This window comes from Ictidomys tridecemlineatus, chromosome 3 (genome assembly GCF_052094955.1).
Source record: "Ictidomys tridecemlineatus isolate mIctTri1 chromosome 3, mIctTri1.hap1, whole genome shotgun sequence".
NCBI lineage: Eukaryota > Metazoa > Chordata > Mammalia > Rodentia > Sciuridae > Ictidomys > Ictidomys tridecemlineatus.
This window is the reverse complement of record NC_135479.1, coordinates 23194881-23213917: the sequence shown is the minus strand read 5'-3', so window position 1 is coordinate 23213917 and position 19037 is coordinate 23194881. Positions and strand designations below refer to the sequence as shown.

At 54.4% G+C, this 19037-nt stretch overlaps 1 protein-coding gene across 14 annotated transcripts in view; it reads right to left on the bottom strand.

Moving 5' to 3' along the window:
* Positions 1-4548: 4548 nt before the first annotated feature.
* Srcin1 (SRC kinase signaling inhibitor 1) overlaps positions 4549-19037 on the bottom strand; it is a 66089-nt gene continuing 51600 nt past the window's right edge. For 6 of the 14 annotated variants that reach the window (XM_078042114.1, XM_078042115.1, XM_078042117.1 and 3 more), the window contains 7 exons: positions 17948-18102; positions 17452-17604; positions 16728-16850; positions 15507-15653; positions 13711-14286; positions 12714-12860; positions 9017-9500 (listed from right to left, as the gene is read on the bottom strand). In XM_078042114.1, the coding sequence (XP_077898240.1) occupies positions 9330-9500; positions 12714-12860; positions 13711-14286; positions 15507-15653; positions 16728-16850; positions 17452-17604; positions 17948-18102 (1472 nt within the window). In that variant the 3' untranslated portion in view covers positions 9017-9329. Of the gene's footprint in view, positions 8229-9016; positions 9501-11656; positions 12353-12713; positions 12861-13710; positions 14287-15506; positions 15654-16727; positions 16851-17451; positions 17605-17947; positions 18103-19037 lie in introns of those variants that run through there. The other 8 variants (XM_078042118.1, XM_078042124.1, XM_078042116.1 and 5 more) reach the window with 8 other exon arrangements.

Genomic DNA, 19037 nt, shown 5'->3' with positions numbered 1-19037 from the left:
AAGCATCCCTGAGTTCAATCCCTAATACCAATAAATAAATAGGTAGATAAATATAAATTTAAAAGTAAAAATAAATATGAGCAAATGATTTAAAAAGATACTTCTTCAGAGAAGATACACACAATAAACACATGAAAAGATGCCCAACATCATTCCTTATAAAGGAAATGCCAATCAAAGCCACAATGAGCTATGAGGTCACACACTAAAGATGGCTGAAGTGGAAAAGACAGACAATAACAAGTTTTGACAAGGATGTGGAGAAATTAGAACCCGTGTACATAGGTGGTCAGACCACAAAGTAGCAGCTGCTTTGGAAAACAGTTTGGCAGTTCCTCAAAATGTGAACTAAGAGCTACTATAAACCCAATAATTCTCCTCCTAGATATGGACCCAAGAGAACTGAAACATGTCCACACACACACACAAAAAAAAAAAACCCACCTTGTACTTGAACATTCACAAACTAGCAACCTAAATGTCCATCAATTGATGAACATAAAAGAAAAAACTTAAAATGGAAATCCATACAATGGAACATATTTAGCTGCAAAAGAAATGAAGTACAAGTCGGGCATAGCAGCACACCCCTGTAATCCCAGCAACTCAGGAGGCTGAGACAGGAGGATCAAAAGTTTAAGGACAGCCCCAACAACTGGGCAAGGTCCTAAGCAACTTATTGAGACCCTCTCTCAAAATAAAAAATAAAAAAGGACTGGGGGCGTGATTCAGTGGTTGAGCACCCCTGGGTTCAGTCCCTGGTACTAGAAATAACTAACTAAGTAAATAAATAAGGAGTGAAGTATTGATTCATGCCATGACATTTGAAAACATGCCAGAAAGAAGCCAGTCTCAGGAGCCAGGCACGGTGGTGCCTGTCTGAAATCCCGCAATTTGGGAGGCTGAAGTAGGATTGCAAATTGAAAGCCAGCCTGGGCAACTTAGAGACCTGTCTCAAAATAAAAAGGGATGTGGCTCAGGAGTAAAGCACCCCCAGGTTCAATCCCCAGTACCAAAAAAGAAAGAAGCGAATCACAAAAACACATATGTTGTATAACTCCATTTGTGGAAGTGTCTGGAATGTGCAACTCCAGAGAGTCAAAGTAGATGAGCAGTTATGGAGGCCTGGGGGTGGGGACCAGGAGGGGGCAGAGAGGAAGGAGCTGGAATGAGGAATGATTGTTAAGGGTCAGAGTTTCTTTTGGGAACGTTGAACCTGTTCTAGAATTAGATCTTAGTGATGGCTGCACATATCTGATACTAAAAACCACTGAACTGTAGGTTTTAAATGGGTGAATTTTGTGGTGTGTAAACTATATCTCAATAAAGTTGCAAAAGACAAACAACAGACTGTGCTCTAAAACCAGCTCTGCCTGTCCATCGAGGTCGATGCTTCAGGGGAAGAGTTTTTTTTGTGGGGGAGGAAATTCCAAACCTACTAGAGTTGAAGTAAAGGACTAAGGTGTTCTCCTGACCTTCTGGCAGAAACCTATAGAGGAACCATAACTATCAGCCTGAGCTAAAGCAAGGTGGGGACATTTTGAGATTTCTGGGGTGGTGACCAGGGTTGTGGGATGGGGCCTCCTGCCAGGTGTGCCGTTGTGGTGTCAATCTGTCAACATCAGTGACTTTCAAGGAACCTGTTGCCTGTTAAGTGGCATAGAAGCCACAGGCCCAAGGCTTTAACCCTGTGGATAGAGCTCACTCTGAGTTCAGGGATTGCTTATGACACTCAAATATCAAAAAGGGAGAGACTAGCCTGGGTGTGGTAACCACAGCTATAGTCCCAGCTGCTCATGAGGCTAAGGAAGGAGGGTTGCTTGAGCCCGGGAGTTGGAGGCCAGCCTGGGCAACATAGTAAAACTCTGTCTCTTAAAAATAAAAAATAAAAAAATAATAATAAAGTGGCACATGCCTGTAATTCCAGCCTCAGCAAAAGCAAGACATTATGCAACTCAGTGAGACCCTGTCTCTAAGTAGAATACAAAACAGGGCTGGGGATGTGGCTCAGTGGTTGAGTGCCCCTGAGTTCAATCCCTGGTAATAATAATAATAATAATAATAATAATAAACAGGAAGAAAATGCTGAGGGTGGGTCCCAGGGGAGATGTACCCAAGATGGCCTTCCCAGGCTCCTATTTTTGCCCAGCCCATTAGAACTGGAGCTCTGAGGCCTATCTGATCTCGCTCCAACTCTTGCTTTGCTCGGCTTTCTCCACTAGTAAAATGGAGATAACACGATCTCCTGCCCAAATCATTAGATTAAATGAGCACTCCCTAGACGGCCGAGATTAGTACCATACAGTATTATTAATGAAGGCCAGCTGCGGGGAGGAGGCGTCCTGGGTTGCATTCTGGCTCCGTTGCTTTAGATCTACAACTGACCCTCTCTTTGCCCTTCCTCAGCCCCAGGGTTGTCAGCTGCATGGTGGCTTCCTGCTTTTACCTGCTCCTCCTCTCCATTGCTATAGCCAGAGGGAACTTCTGAAATACTTGGTCAGATAGAACACTTTCCTACGGAAAACCCTCCGATCACTTCCCATGGCTCTGAGATGAGATCCACCTGCCTTACCCCAGCCCACAACCGAACCTGGTGGGGCTTCGACCCACCTCCTGACCTTCCTGCTTGGCTTTTTGGTTCATTTTCTTAGAACCCATTCCTCTCCACCCTGGGGCCTTCAGCCTTGGACAGACCCTCAGCCACCAGCTCCTACAAAGTCACGCCTCATTCTTAAGGTCTCCACTCAGATGTGACCTTGGCCTGGTCATCCTGAGGACGTTGCCACCACTCACTGCCACAACTGTCACAGGCCTGTTCCTTTACAGGCCACTGCTTGCCACCTGCCACAATTGGCTAGGTGTGTTCCTGCTTTCTGGCTGGCTCCCTGTAAAGACCCCATGGTTCCAGGGAGCAGGGAATTCACCTGCAAGGGCATCTGAAGGCTGAGTGAAGTGTCTGGCATAATCCCTGGCCTGCGGCTGAGGGTTCCATTTGTTCTGTGATCTTGAACTGTCCCTGCATGGCGTGATGATTTGGGGAGCTAAAGGAGGGAGGCATTGGCTACTGTCCCAATTTTCTGGGAATAGGATAGAGAAGGAAGACAGGGTCTGCTGACATGCTAAAGAACACAGGGATGAGCCGGGTGTGGTGGCACACACCTGTAATTCCAGCGGCTCAGGAGGCTGAGGCAGGAGGATCTCAAGTTCAAAGCCAACCTCAGCAAAAGCAAGGCACTAAGCAACGCAGTGAGACCCTGTCTCTAAATAAAATACAAAATAGAGCTGGAGATGTGGCTCAGTGGTCGAGTGCCCCTGAGTTCAATCTCCAGTACCAACAACAACAACAACAAAAGGGATGAGCTGTGGGTAGGAAGAGGTCTGTAGAGCTGCTGGGGGCCTTGACAGGAGGGGTCTCACGCAGTGGGCATTCCCAGCAGACAGCAGATTCCCAGCCTCTGGCTCCAAAGGGGACTTTAGCAAAAAGAAAAGACACTGGGGCTTTAAGGAGCTCAGGATTGCAAGACACTGTCATTACCTTATGAGACTAGTCATGGGTTTTTTTTGTGTGTTTTTTAATATTTTTTGGGGGTGGTGGTGATGGACCTTTATTTATTTCTACGTGGCACTGAGAATCGAACCTAGTGCCTCACACAAGTGAGGCAAGTGCTCCTCCACGGAGCCACCACCCCAGCCCCAAGTCATGTTTTTTTTTTTTTTTTTGTCTGTGTGTGTGTATGTGCGTGTTTTTTTTTTTTTTTTTTTGCGGGAAGAGGCAGGTAGAAGAGATCCAATAACGCCAGACTGCAGCCAAGTGGGACAACACCTAGAAGGGCAGTCTCCAGGACACTTAGAACATTGGTGCAACCTCTGGAATCCAAAAAAAAAAAAAAAAAAAAACCCAACAACCCCAAGTAGAACATCCAGGTAGTTGACAGTGTTTGCTCACGCATGCGCACACCCGCAGCATGGAGGTGGAGATGAAAGGCGCAGTATTCATGTTACAAGTACAGAAGTCTGAAAGCTGCTGCTCTGGAAAAGATGGGGGAACCCCATGAAGGGTCATCCCACCAGAGGACAGGAGGCTGAAACCCACCCAGGGGTAATTCAATCCTACTTGGTTTCTTGGAGAAAGCACTGGGTTTGGGAACAGGCAGAGCTGGATTTCAATTGTGAGCCTATGTTTTCCTATTGTGTGATGCAGGGCGAAATGCCCAACAGCTCTGAGTGCTGGCTTGGTCACTGGAATGTAAGGAGCACCCAGAGCTACTTCACCGATGGTTGAGAGGATTTGGGGGGCACCTCCTGGATTGCTGAGCCTGGAACTGGCCCCTAAGTTCCTAGAGTCCCTCTTCAGTATCTGAGGTGGTATTTGTTCCCATGGCCCTTGGGGCAGTGCCAGCCCCACGGCCACTCCTCCTTACTTACCCACCTGCCAACTGTGAGGGCTCTGGCCGCCCAGAATTCCTACCCTCTGCCCGTTATCCCAGCTCCTTCTAAACCCTAAGGGTGAGGATGAGAAATAACGAGGCAGCAGCCAATGGGCAGAGATCCAGGAGAGGAAAAAAACAAGTTTTATTAAAGCCCCAAACACTTGGCTAGAAAAACCAAAAAAGAAGAGCAGGGAGGTGGGGAGAAGAAAAAAGGACATTAAAAAAGAGACAGAAAACACAGCAACCCTTTTCCATTTAAAAATTGTCAAGTTACACCGACAGAGGTCACAGAATATCCACAGAAGCCATCACTGCTACACCAACACGGGCCCTACGGGGGAATGGGGCAGGTGCGGAGCTGGGGCTGGCCCCGGGGGGGCCCCACCTGGGACCCCGCTCAGAGCTTTGAGGCTCTTGGGGAAACAGCATATTGTGGAAAGGGCAGGAGAGAAACCCCCCATGCGAGTAACACAGCACAGTGGGCAGGGGCGGGGACCTGGTACAGGGGTCCCCCAGACAGCTTAGTTTCTCTTGGTCAAGCACACACTGATGGACAGAGAAGCAAGGCGCATGCAGCTGGGGGGTGACGTGCGGCGGGCATTGAGGGGCCAGTGGGGACGGAGGGCTCTGAAAGGGAGCCAGGGAGAGTGGTGCAGGGATGAGGGGACACACACACGTCTCACACACACACACACACACACACACAGGTACTCCCACACTCCTGGGTCTGCACCAGCACACACATGCATACATATGCACCCACAGGCACAGGTCACATGCACCTCCATGTACACACCTCTGTCCATATGTGGCCCCAGACAGGTCTCTTGCAGCCAGGCATGTCCGTGCACACACTACACATGTGCCCTCATGCAAAGCTCCTCTCACACTAATGTGCAGACAGGCGTGTGCTGATGCCCAAACAGGTTACCTGCACCTACGTGTACACACCTCCCCGTGCACACAATAGGCCATTCCTGTGCATGCACGTCCCATGCATCTACACACATGGGTAAGTCAGTTTGTGCCAGCGCGCACACGCACACGCACACACAAACACGGAGGCTGCACACAATCCCACACAAATGCTTCCTAGCCCATAAATGCACAGGAACCAAAGTGAAGAAAGGTGAAAATCCCACTGGGTTTTACTGGAACGGGTGGGGTGGGACATGGCTCCCTCCATCTGCCCCTGCATGGATGGACACTTCCCCCATCTCCCCCTCCCCCCACAAAGGGACATTCAACTCCGGACAATGACGGTGGGGCACACACTCAGGTCACAGGCTGAGGTGGGTGTGGGGACAAGCGAAGAATAGCAAGCAAAGAGTAATGGAGTGGAGGGAGGAGGGGGCACCACTCCCCCCTCCCCTCCCAAGTCAGGGGGTCTCTGTACAGCCAAATCAAACCCAACCATGTCACTGGACCACAGAAGCCAGGCCAATGTGCCCACCCCACCCCCCTCCCCCGCCAAACAGCGGCCAGGGAGAGAGGGCCGTGGTTTTCTTTTTTTTCTTTTTTTAAATATTTATATATATTTATATTACGTATATTATATATATATAATATGTAAATATATTTTTAAAACAATATAAAATGTTAAGACACTTCACTTAAATGTAAAGAGTTGCCTGCAATTAAAAGTAATTGCATCATTTATGAGGTCCTTTTTTTCCCCTATTTTCTAGGTTGTTTTTTTTTTTTTTTTTTTTCCGGGAGGGATATTTTTTTTTTTCCTCTTCTTTGTTATTTTTCAAAAAGGCTTGCTTGCCTTGGTACAAAAATGATCCAAAGCTAAAAAACAAGGATGAACCAACAAAAACAAAAACAATGAAGAAACACAACCCAGTTCCCCTCCCTCAGAAGCTCCCCCCGGCAACCCCCCCCCAGCGCTGACCTTGCCCTGCCAGGCCCCAGGGTCTTGGGGTCTGTGCCCTTCAGTGGCTCCTTCTTTCTGTGCTTACTGGGGACGAATCCCAACGCCCCCTCCCTGTGCTTACTGCACTTTGTGCTCCAGATCCAAACCCTGTGCCCTAGGAGCCGCCTCCCTCCTCCCTCCCCTCCCCAGTCTCCCTGCCAGCCCTTTTCCGTGCCCCCTGGGGGGCCAGGACTGAGAACCCAAATCATCAGCCTCTCCTCCAGTCTCCAGGGCCTGGCCAAAAGCCAGTCTTCACTGCCCAAGGCCTCTGCGAGTCAGGGCTGTCACAGGCAGGGACACTGGCTGGCTGCTCAGGACTTGGGGACCCTCAAACATCTCACCAGTGGTCACCAGATCCCCATGGAGAAAGCACATCTCATCCTCTCCCTGAAAACCCTCAAATCACAATGAGGATGGTTGAAGGGCAGATCACCCCACCTGAGGGGTCAGAGCTGTCCTCACTGCCCCCCACCAATCAATCCCTTCTCTATTCTCCCCATTTCCCTCACAACCAGACCCTTCCCACCCTCCGGGCCTTCAGACTTAATTTTCTAGGCCCTTCAATCTTGCCCTCCCCACCCCCATTAAATAAGTTAATGGCATTTAAAGTGCTAAATTAGGAAACTAAAAGTACCAAATGCCCCTCCCGGGGCTGCCCTCTCCCAAGGTAGGGCCCCAGTGGCAGGCCTCCCTCCACCCAGCCTCCACACCAGCAGTCTGAGGGCTTCCTTCCTCCATTAGCACAGGCCAGCCCCTACCCAAGCAGGATGCTATGTGGCCTTGGCTGCCTGGCCTCACAACCTGCCTAAGACTTGGGCCTCCTCTCTGGCTGGTCCTGTGCGTCTTGCCTCCAGGCCCACTGGGGGCGAGAGGAAGGGAGCAGAGTAGCAGCAGTGTTCAGTCTCATGGAGGCTGGACAGGGAGTGGGGCATCTCCAGGGCCAGGACCTCCCTCGTCCCATCTTCCAGCCTGATGCCGGGGTTGGTCCAATGTCCACAGGTTCCTCCAGGAAGGTTCGGAGGAAAGGGAGAGGGAACTCTCGCCGCTCCAAGTCTCCGTGGCTCAGAGTTTGTTTGGAGTGTTCTTGGGAAGTTGAGGGGAAGGTGGGGAAGGAGGCAGGGAGCAGGAACTCAGGATGGACTCGGGAGGACAAGTGGCGAAAGAGAAAAGGGAGAGAAGATGACAGGAAGTGGGCCGGGAGAAGGCCATCTGGGAACAGGAAGTCAAAGGAAGGTGGTGTGTTTGGTTTTTAATTGTACTGTTTTGTTTTGTTTTTTTAAAAAAAGATAATTAAAAGTGAATCATTTAAAAAACCAAAAACACCAATTGAGGGATGAGGACGGGGAGCTGAGGAGGGCCACACCCATGACAACCCTTCCCAGGTCTGGAGAACAGGGTGGGGGGATGGAGGAAAGCAGAGTAGGGAGAGATGAAGGGAGCGAGGGAGAAGACAGGCTGGGGTGGAGGCGTGAGGGGCTTCTAGAAGGAGATGGAAGAATTCCTTGCCCCAAAGGAAGTCAATACAGGGATGGAGGTTCTGGAAGCCGAGGGCTTTTCTGAGACTGGGCTTGAGGTCTCATTCGACCCGCTCATCTCTTTAGATGGTTTAGTGGCCTGGAACAAAAACAGGGGTCAGGGGTCAGAGAGAGCAAAGGAGAGCCTTCATGCTGGCCCCCAGCTGAAGTTTTGAAAAAAAATGGAAAACCTCCACAAATCCAAGAGAAAATGAACTGCAAAAGCAAGAAACCAGAGGGGCATCTGGAGACGGCAGTCGCCTGAATTGAGTGGCAGGGGGAGGGCTCTTCAGGGGCAGAAAGGTGGGGGAGGGGCAGGGGTTGGAACAAAGGGCCCAGAAACCAGAGTGGGGTCCGTCGTGGTTACTGATAGGAAAGAGAGAAGGCAGGAGAGAGACACCAGAGGAGCACAAGAGAGCCCGGGGTAGGCGAGGGGAGAAGGGGGTAGGAGAGGGTTGGGGGAGGGGAGGGAGAAGAAGTGAACCGTTAGCTGCGACAGGGGTGCAAGCCCTCCAGAGTGGGAGGCAGAGGGGGCCAGCAGCCCAGCCCAGCATTCAGGGACCCTCTTGCACCTCAGCAGGTGATAGGTACCAAGCAGAAGGATCCTGGTGGAAACAGGAATCAGCTTGTTCTCTTGGGGAACACCTCCCCAAAGACACCCTGCCTGGGACTCTGGGAAAGAAGGCACCCAGCACCCAGCACCCAACCTCCCTCTCAGCACTGGAAGACACTCTGCCCCCCCCCCCGCAAGTGGAGAGGCCACTCTGTCAAGAAGTGTCCTGATTTCACTGGCCAGCACTGACGGGCAGAACCAGCTGCTCACCCTCCTCCCACCTCCCAGAGACTCTGCGTCTCTACTGGTCCTGGAGGCTTGACCTCCGAAATTGTGGTCTCCATAGGGTGGTTCAAGAACCATCTGCATCATCTCTAGGACATATGTCACAAATGCAGATTCCTGGGTCCCCCTCCAGAATGTTTCTGATGTGGGTTTGGGAATGTGCATTTTAAGCAGGTGCCTGGGTGTTTAATTTTGGAATCCTCTGTGAGGACCACACAGACCAGGCTTTCTCCCCGCAACTTCTGGACTCGCTTAGCTACTAACAGCTTTGATAATTTAAGAACGTGACTGAAAAGATAAGACTAAAACAAAGTCCTGTGGCTTATCACCGGAGACCTTCCTGAATTTATATCTGGGCAGGGTCGGTCACTCCATTTCCCAAGGACCTATGTTGTCCCCAGCTGTCGGGTAGCTCTCCCAGGTGTCTTGCAAGTCTCAAGCAAGTCCTGCCTCCTGCAGCCAGCAGGGACACAGGAGGCCTGGTCTTCCTGGCTCCCAGGGAACCACCCTGTGGCTGGTGATCACCATTTGTTCTTCCATGAGCACAGAAATGGCCCTGGCCAGCAATTCATCCGGGCTTTATTACACTGCAGTTTGCAGCCTGCATTTCCTCTTTATGAAAGCTGAGGCTACAGTGTGGGTTTTCTGGCCCTCCTCCTCTTCACTGTGGTTGGTCTTCCATTCCTCAAAGGTTCCAGGGCAGCAGCCACAGGGTCGCTGGATTCGTGCATCCTTTGCCCACTGCCATGAGACAAGCTGGCCCTCACCAGGCTCCAGAATCTGGTCTCAAAGACACTCATCTAAAGGAGACCAGGAGCTCTCTTACCATCTGTCACTTACCTTGGGCTAAGCCCCCGCCCCTGCTCTAGCCTTCCCCATTAAATTTCTTTCTGCAAAGCAGGGAGGGGAGAGAGCTTCTCCACTCCCTCCCTGGAGTCTCTTCACATCTCACCATGTTCCCAAGCAAAGTGCTGGTCCCCTCCTGGCTGTTGGCTTTGTTCTAAACTTTGGTCTTTCTAGTTAAAAGCGCTTTCTGTTCCTTCCCTTCTGCATTTTCAAGGGCCTCGGTCTTTGCAAGCTTTTTGGTCTTTGGCACACTGCCTTCCGGGAGCGTGTCGCCGCCGTGACCTGTCCTCACCCAAGCACTGTGCCCTTCTCCCCACTACCCCACCCCACCCCCGCCACAGCCAGTGCAAGGTCTTTAGACATGTTGCGTTCACTGGTTAACTGGGCTCCTCTTCATGGAGACGATTTGCAGTGGCTCTATAAGCATTTGTTTTGTGACTTCCTTGAAGGCCATCTGGCTTCAGCCCCAACTGAACTGTTGTACTGAAGCGGAGGTAGCAGGTCCGACTGTGCCATCCTGTATTGCTCAGAGTTCTCCAGTGACACAGCTGCTGTCTCTGAAGGGGGTCTATCCTTCCATTTCACCAGCTAGTCTTCCCCTGTGGGTCCTGATTTTGTCCAGAGAAGCAGAACTTTGTCACTTTTGTGGCAAAGCAGAAACCTCATAGGTGTCCGCCTTTCCACTGGGGAGGCTTGGAACTCTCTGGGCAGAGGCCTGCTCCCCTCCCTGGTCTGACTCTAGCACGCTGCCCAGCCCTCAGCTCCAAGCCGGAATCTCCTACAGAAGCAGATCATCCTGAGCCTGGGTCTGTCTTGTCTCTGTCATTCCAGGGCCACAGAGGGAGCAGCAAGAGCCAGAGCGGGCCCCTGCTCTTCCCTCCAGGGAGGTCCTATGTCCTGCTCTTGCCAGCCCCTCCTGGGAGCCTCAATATCCTGTCATTCCCTGGACTCTCTAGGGGGATATCCAACAAGGTCTCTTGACTTGAGCCACAGGAGAAGAGAGAATAAGTGGTCTTCAGACTTTATAGTCCTAATAGAAGAGGGCGTGTTCATGGCTTCAGGTCGGCACCACGTCTTGATCCTTGCACCCCTGGGAATCCAGATCCCATCTCCTCTTGGATCCTGAGCCCAGCACTCATGGGCTCTTTCCCAGTCATTTCCTGGGGCTTCTCTGCAGTAAAGCGCTGTTCCAACGCACGGCCCTCTTGGAGACCCCCACCCCATTTCCTTGCCTCTGTTCTCGGCACTACTACTCCTTCCAGCTTATCGTCCCAAGGCAGGCGAGCTCCAAGGCTCAGCGTCATCCCTGACAAGTGCACACTCCAACCCAGGGGCCGGCCCTGTTGCCTGTTTTCCTCCCCACTGTATAGAAGAGGGTTTGGGTCAAGGCCACAGACTGGGTGGTGGGGACCATGTGTTAACAAGGGCAAGGGGAGTAATGGCCCAGAGGACAGAGCTGTCATGAAGAGCCCTGGCTGGGCCACACTGCAGGGGATTCTGTTTGGGCCAGAAGACACAGGTTTGAACTGGTGTGTGTGAGAGAGATCATTAAATCTGCATTTTACAAAGTCCCTGCAGGTCTTAGAAAATAGGTCAGAGGTGACAAAAGTGTAGGGCGGGCAGAGGAGAAATGTCCATAAAAGAGCCAGGTTCCTGTGAAGCCTGAGGAAGAGGGCGGATGACAAGGAATGGTCTACCCAGCCCCATGGGTGAGCATGCAGGTCTACAAGGTGAGAGAAGAGGAAGGAGAGAGCTTGCTCGTCTCCAGACCTTATCAAGCCCTGAGGCAGGAAGGCCTGAGGGGCTGAGGAGCCAGGGAGGGTGGGGAGTAGAGTGTGCAGCTGGCCCAGAGTCCCCGGAACCCAGAGCAACAGGCAGAGGGCTGGGCTCTGGGGAGTCAGGAGCAGGGGACAGTGGGTGTGACGACAGCAGGGGGCTGCTGCTGAAGAGGCTAAAGCACATGTGTGTGTGGGAGGCCTGTCAGATAATGTGGGTTTGCATCCTGTTCCCCAGCCTTGGTCTCTCCACTTGTCCAGTGGGCATAACAAGGCCCTTCCTCAGAGCGGCAGGTGTGAAAGGAGACCATGGACGTGACCGACACAAGTGAGTGTGCCATTAACATCAGCTACTCTTCTTGGCACAAAGGAGGGACCATTCTGGACAGATGGGGCACCCATCTTTGGTGGTGGCAGGAGAAAGAGCTGGGAGTGGGCCTTAGAAGGTGTGTCTGGGGACCATGAGGAAGAAGGTAAGGAGAGACTGGGGGAGGGCTAGGTGCCAGGGCTGAATCAGTGCCATGTGTGGGAAGGACTTTGGGAAATCTGGGTCCAGTCCTGGCTCTGATGCCATTGCTGTGCATCTTCGGGAACACCCTTTCCTGCTCTGAGCTCTCCCCTCTTCTGTAAAGAAGGTGGCTGGACTCACCCATCTCTAACCTCCTGCTTTTGAGCCTAGAACTTTCTGGAAGTCAGTATCTAGACAGAGCAAGGCCCATCCTGTCATCCAGAATGGGCCTGGCCTACAGGAGCTGCCCAGGAATTAGCGAACTGACTGGGCCTCACGGAGGCTGCAGGGCTGCAGACACCCGAGGGCCAAGCTGCTAACCCTAGCCTGTAACTCCAAGCCTGACGAGAAATCCAGAGGCTGCAGAGGCCCTGCAACTCCTGCCACACCCCAACTAATGGGGCCCAACCTCCTCCCCTTGCCCCCACTCCCCACCTTGTACAGATCAGCAGTGAACCAACAGACCCGGACCCAAGGCTGAATGGCAGGTGCAAGACTGGCTTGTCCCCCAGCTGAGGGTGGCCTGAGAGTTAACAGGAAGGCTGGGATGAGCATCGGGGAGCTGAGCACAGGGAGGAGGAGGCTGAAGATGAGCAGGGAAGGTCAGGAGGTGCAGTGGCCCCCAAGAGGGCTGGGCCTTACCAGGGACAAAGGACAATATGCAGATGGGGAGCAGGTCTTCTCTGTCCCTGAGGGGACTCCTAAAGGGGAGGGGATCCAGATCCAGAGCACTGGGACTGAGTGCAGGAGGGAGATGAGGATTCCAGGGACGGGGCAGTGCTGGCAGGGACGACCTCACTGGTCATGGGAATAGCGGCACACAGCGGATGCTCTGTGCCCAAACCCAGGGGCCCTGGAGGGGGCGCCCGCCACCCTGCCCTCACCTGCTGCTGGGCCTGGATTCTCATGTACTCAGCCCTCTGCTTGCCGTGCTTTCCTTTGTCAGGGCTGCTTGCTTGGCCCTGGGTCGCCTTCAGCCGAGAGGCTCCTGGAGTCACCACCTTCATGGGCGGCACGCTGCCACCACCACTCTGCAGGAAGAGAAATAGGGTTGGGGTTGGAGGGTCCTAGTGGAACCCTAAGCACTAGGTGGGGTCTCCTCACACAGGCCCCTGAGAACCTGGAGACCTCTCCCTGGCTCTGCATCCCAGGCCAGAACTCGGGCTACTTTCTGAGCCTAGGTCTAAGGCCTCCGTGCTGGAGAGAGACAAAACCCCAGCCTGGATCCCAACAGTTCCTGAATGAGAACTCTGGGTGGTTGGTGGCCCAGTGACAGCTGCGCCCTCTTGGGGAGGTCACTTCTAAAGTGCAAGTCCCCAGCACCACACCCACTCCCAAGCAAAAGGGGCACTACCCTGGGCCTGGAGTTTGGGGTTAGGGTCAGGTTCTCTAGTGACAGACAGAGCGGGACTGACGGTCCCAGCCCACACCTTCCTGCTGAAGTCTCTCCAGAGATGGGCAAGTCTGGCTCCCTAAGCTCCTCAGCTACCAGGCCTACCCAGGAGGTTCCGGGTAGAGAACAGAGGCACGGACAGAGAAATGACAGAGACAGAGATCTGAGTCCGAGACAGGAGTGGGGGAAGCCTGGAGTGGAAAAGGGGGAGAGAACTTTATTTCTTGGTTTACAGATACAGAGCAGAGAGAGAGGGGCCTCTGGATCTTGCCAAGGCTGGGAGGGCTGAGTCCTGAGTGGGCTGGCTTCCCAGCCTCCCCCGGCTCAGCCTGAGAGCCCCAGCCTGGTAGCAAGCTCCCAAGAGGGTGGTGAGCTGAGAAAAGGAGAGCGGGAGGAGGGGCTGGCTCTCGCGGCCCCCACTCCCTGCCCTCCGCAGGCCCAGAGACTAGAGTGTGAAGGCAGCAGGGGTGGGTGGGGGTGGCAGCCACCTGGGGGCTGCGGGGCTGGGGTGAGGGGCTGCCAGGGGGTCCCACGGCAAGGGCTGTGCCCATCTCGCTCAGGGTGGCTTCTAGTTCCCGGAGTGTCTCTTCCAGGCTGTCCGTCCGCTGGGGGGCGACACCTGGCACTCTGCCGCCTTGGCCAGCTGCAGCCTGCCCCCCACTGCAGGTTTGAGTGTCACGTCCAGAGTCCTTGGGAGTCTCCTCCGAGTGGGTCTTGGCAGCTGAGGGCTCCTGAGTCTCATTTGGGGTCGGTCCCCAAGGACAGGGGACTCTGGCTCTTCCATCCTCTGAGCTAAGGCTTCCCATGCTCGGGCTCTTCCAAGCTGTCCCTTCCTTCTCGGGCATCCAGCTGCCCTTGGGCCAGGCAGTCTCTGCTCTGAGCCCAGGCAGGGCCTGGGGGCCGTCCCAGGTCCTCCCATTGCCAGCCAGGGTCCTCGGTCTTGGAGTGGGGGCTGTCCCGGGACCTGGTTCCTCCAACCTGGCCTCTGGCGGGGAGGGAGGGTTGGGGGTGCACTCTGTCAAGATGATCCGTGGGATGCAGAAGGCCCTGGGACCTGGGGCAGCCTGGCGGGGAGAAGGAACGTGAGGAAGAATGTGATCCTGGCAAAGCAAACCCCGAGCTCGGATGAGGGTTAGACACAGGTGAGTTTGGCCCCTTCCTCTCACAGATGGGAAAACTGAGGTCAGGGTGGGGGGATGTTCCTGACTGAGAGAGGCAAAGCCCTACACCCCACCTGATGGTTTGCTACCTTCTGGTAAAGATGCCTGCTTACAGAGGCACAGGTACACGTTTGTGTCTTACTACCCATGCCAAGCCTGGGAGCCAGCCTCAGAGAGTCTACCCACCATGCAATGGGAAAACAATAACAGAGGGGAGGAAAGAGAGAGAGTTCATGTGGACAGGTGCTCCTTAGCACAGAGCCTGGCACGTTGTGAGCGCTCTAGAATACAAACTTAACTGACCCACAGAGACCTTCAGACCTGCTCAGGCAGAGAGCAGATGTCCCTTGGCCTCTGAGGGCGGGGCCATGATCCTCATCTCTAGCCAGATGCTTCTGGTTATTATCCCCACCCCCACCCCCCACCCCCACTTTGTGAGTGCTCTCCAAGGATTTCCAGGGGGAGGGGCTGGCCGGGTCCTCTGCCACACACACACTCAGCACAAGCTCCCTCTGGCATCTGCTTCTGTGTGAGTGTCCAGCAGGGATGCAGAGAGGCCCCGGTCACCCTCCAACCTGAGCAAATCCTGGTTTAATTCTGAGCACCAGTCTGTGCCAGATGCTGTCATATGTCCCCATCTTTAATGCTCACTGTAACCTATGAAATGAACTGCCACTCTCAGTCCCCTCTGTACAGATGAGAAACTGTGGGCCAGGAACAGTGTATGATCCCCACTGTCACTGACCCACAGCTGGTTAGTAGCAGAGCCGGGATTTGAACCTAGATGGTCTCACTCCAGTCTAGTGCTCTTTCCACTAAAAAGCCATGGGGAGCCAGACTCGGTGGTCCATGCCTGTAGACCCAGTGGCTCGGGAGGCTGAGGCAGGAAGATGGCAAGTTCAAAGCCAGCCTCAGCAACCTAGCAAGGCCTTAAGCAACTTGGTGAGACTCTGTCTCTAAATAAAGTATAAAAAAGGGTTGGGGATGTGGTTTAGTGGTTAAGTGCTCCTGAGTTCAATCCTTGGTACCCAAAAGAAAAAGCAGCTGTATGCAGATGTGTGGGGGCAGCAGAGACCTCAACCACCCCCTCCCAAGGCAACCATCCAGCCCTGCCACCTGCTTACCTGGGAGTGGGGTGCAGCCTGGGAAGGCAAACAGGTGACCCATGCTCGCCCAGCTCCATTGCCCGACGGCACCTCAGGACGCAGAGGGTCAGCCAGGCCTAGGCGGCCAGGGAAGTGGCCCTGCCCGCTGGACCCCTCAAAACAGGTCTCCAAAGCCAGAAAGGAACAGGAGCTGGTGCCAGGGGCACAGCCAGCCCCAGAGGCACCCCTTCCACGCTGCTCATCCCCTGATGGCCCCTCAGACTGATCCAAGCCATCCCCTGCCCAGCAGACAGCCTAGTCTGCTCCCACTGCCAGACCATAGTGCCATTAGACCTCAGCCAACCCAGAAGTTGGGGGCAGCCATCTCGGAGCCCACTGCAATCCAGGAAGAACCAAGAACGGGAGGTGAGAGTGTGTGCACAGGAGGGCTGGCCCTCCCCAGAACAAGGCCCACTGGCTCCAGTGTGGCCGGGCAGAGGGATCCCCAGACCCTCTCCCACCCGCCTCCCCAGGCAGACCAAGGAATGCAGACAGCAGATCCACCTCAAAGTCCCAAGAAAGAATAAAGAGGAAATCAGTGCAGCAGCACAGCAGCAAGGACTGAAATTAGAGAGAAGGAAGAACTTCCCAGTGCTGAAAGACAGAACCAGCAGCCAAGGAAAGGCATAGGTTTCTTACATTCTAAGCTCCTTGACCAGGGGGCAAGATAGGACCTGAGTCAGGGGAGGCTGTAGGTGAGCCAACCCCTGGGAGTGTCTTGGTCCCAGTGCAAGGCATAGATTCTAGTGGGAAAAGCATCTTCTCCCTGGCACAAGCGGCAGAGCAGGGCATGGGGGAGGAATCTAAGCAAAGGCTCAGGACACTCCGATTTTGAGCTGGACCCTTAAGTCATCTTGTGAGAAGATCCAAACTCCAATCTCAGCCTAAGGCAACACCTGGGCTTCCGGCCACACTAAAAGTCAGGCCTCAAACTGGACCAAAATGCCCGGGCTGCCAGCCTGTGAGGGAACGCAGATTTGGGGGCCACCAGATACCCAGGCTGCTGGGGTCTCCAGGGAAATCCCACCCAGGAGCCAGAGGAAAGGCTGAGTTTTGTGCGGTCCTTGTGAGGGCGGGGCAGGTGAGGTGTGAGAAGCTGGGCAGTGGCAGGACGTGCGCGTTTTAGCAGGTTAGCGTGAGAGGTGGGGGGCTGTGGAGACACAGGCAGAGAGAGCTGTGAGAGGTGGGGCAGCCCGTTACCTTCCATGTGGGGCCCAGGGCTGTGCCCCCGGGGGGCCCCAGGTCCTGGGGGGACAGCAAGGTGGGGATCGGCTGGCGACGGGGCGTGGGGGGTAGGGAAGACACTGAGCTTCTCTCAAACACCTGAGGAGCAGAAGGTGGGGGCAGGTTTGGAGGAGGGGGCATCAGGAAGGATGGGGGTGCTGCTGGCCAGTGATGCAGGCGCCCATGGGGAGGGTGGCCTGGGGTGGCATGAGTCCCCAGACAGCCTCATCCCTTGGCCCCTCACCGTGGCCCCTGGCCAGCTCTGCCCTCCGTTGTGTCTCCTCTTCCAGGGACCCCTGGTGGTCCAGGGTTCCAGGCACTGGGGTGGGAGGGATGGGGTGAAGGGCTGAGGACCCTTGAGTATGGGTGGCTTCCAGCACCAGGAGAGCCTCAGGGCATATGGTCCTGGGGACACTTGGGATGGGGGTCTCAGCACTGAGGGGACTCAGAATATGCCAGCACAGGGCCTTCAGAGTATGGTGGGTTTGGGAAGTAATTGAGTGGGTCTCAGAAACCACAATAAAAACTCAAACCTGCAGGAAGGGGCTTTAACAGACTCCCCATTTTACAGTGGTGAAGAAGTGGGAGGCAAGAAGGATGGGGTCCTGGGGCTCGCCCTGGTCCTGCCACCTCACCCTAGGGACTGGCAGGGGAACAGGACTGGAAGAGGCCTCAGAGGCCACACATGCCCCTGACCCACCTCCAGCTCGGCGATGATGCGGTCCTCATCGTCCTCATCCTTGATGGCAGAGGCCATGATGGGTGGCGTGGAGGCAGGGCGGGCCACCTCAGACACAGCCCGCCGCAGCTTCACTTGGGGCTTCTGCACCTCCAGCTCCTCAGACTCAGCCTTCTGAAAGGCCCAGGGCCCCATCAAGACCAGAGTCTGTCCCCTCCAGCACCAACTCACCTCCCAGGTCCCACTAGTTCTGGATCACCTCCCTCCTCTCCCGGCTCCGAATCTGTAACTTCCTTTGTCCCCTTCCAGGAAGCCCCACCACAGGCAGAGGCCTGGGTGGAATCAGGGCAAATACTCATAACCAGGATCCCACTACAAGTCCAGAGTCCCACTGTCCAGTGGTCTTCCCACCCACTGCCTCGGAGAAAGGGCTCCCTCCCACTCCAGGGGGTGCCCAGAGGTCGTCTCAGGCTTCCCCCTAATTCAGTCTCTGCTTCTGCCCAAGGGGAAGTGGTACCTTGATGAAGGCTGAGTCTTTCTTGCTGGTGACCACCACCTCTCCAGTGCGTGTGGTGGTCAGGCCATGGGAAGAAGGGAAGCTCCGGCGGGGAGGGGGTGGCGGGGGTGACTTGGAGGGCTTCTCCGTACGGTATCGGGGCACTGTCAGCTCATCTGCAGGCAGCCAATGGGCTGGGGTCAGGGCTGCAGCCCTGTGGTCAGCACACTGCATCTGACCACAAGTATTAGATAAACCTTGCTTCCTTCTCCAGGAGGAGAGAGGAAAACTAGGGGGCGGGGAGGAAGGACACAGGGCCCCTCCTCTGTTTACTCCCCCATGCCATCCAGCCCCAAGCCCTGTCATTCTTCCAATAACAGCACTCTGACCCCTTGCTACTTAAAGTATGTCCTGGGCCAGCAGCATTGGCAGCACCTGGGAGCTTGTTGGAACCACAGTTCAGGACCCGGCCCTGAGCTGCTTAACCAGAATCCTGGGTTAAGCAAGATTGACATCACATCCAAGTTTAAGAAGTATTACTCTAGCCAGGCACAGTGGCACGCGCCCATAATCCCAGCTCCTTGGGAGGCTGAGGCAGGAAGATCTCAAGTTCAAGGTCAGCCTCAACAATTTAGCAAGACTTGTCTCAAGATAAAAAATTAAAAGCACTGGGAATGTAGCTGATTGGTAAGGCGCCCTGGTTCAATCCCCCGTACCAAAGAAGCAGCACCACTCTAGTCTCCTTCCCCTCAGCCCTTGCCACAGGTTCTGAGCACAAGCCCCCCAACCCCCAGCCTGGCCCCACTCACCAGTTTTCTCCCTTCCCCCCAAATCTTCCTCCAGCTTGTTACCAGGACAACATGCTGAAAGGTCACTCAAATCATGACACTCTCCTGCCTCTGATCTTCAGAGGCTCCCATTACCCCAAACTAGTCCAAGCTCCTTAGTCCAGCACCCTCTGCACCTGCCAATCTTTCATTCTCTGCTCTGCTTGTTACTCCTGGTGTGGGCCCTGGGTGGACCCTGGGTGGACCCTGGGTGGACCCCGTCAGGCAACAGCAACAGCAAGAGCTCATCTGCCGGCACGGGTACATGCTGCTCCCCTCTCCCT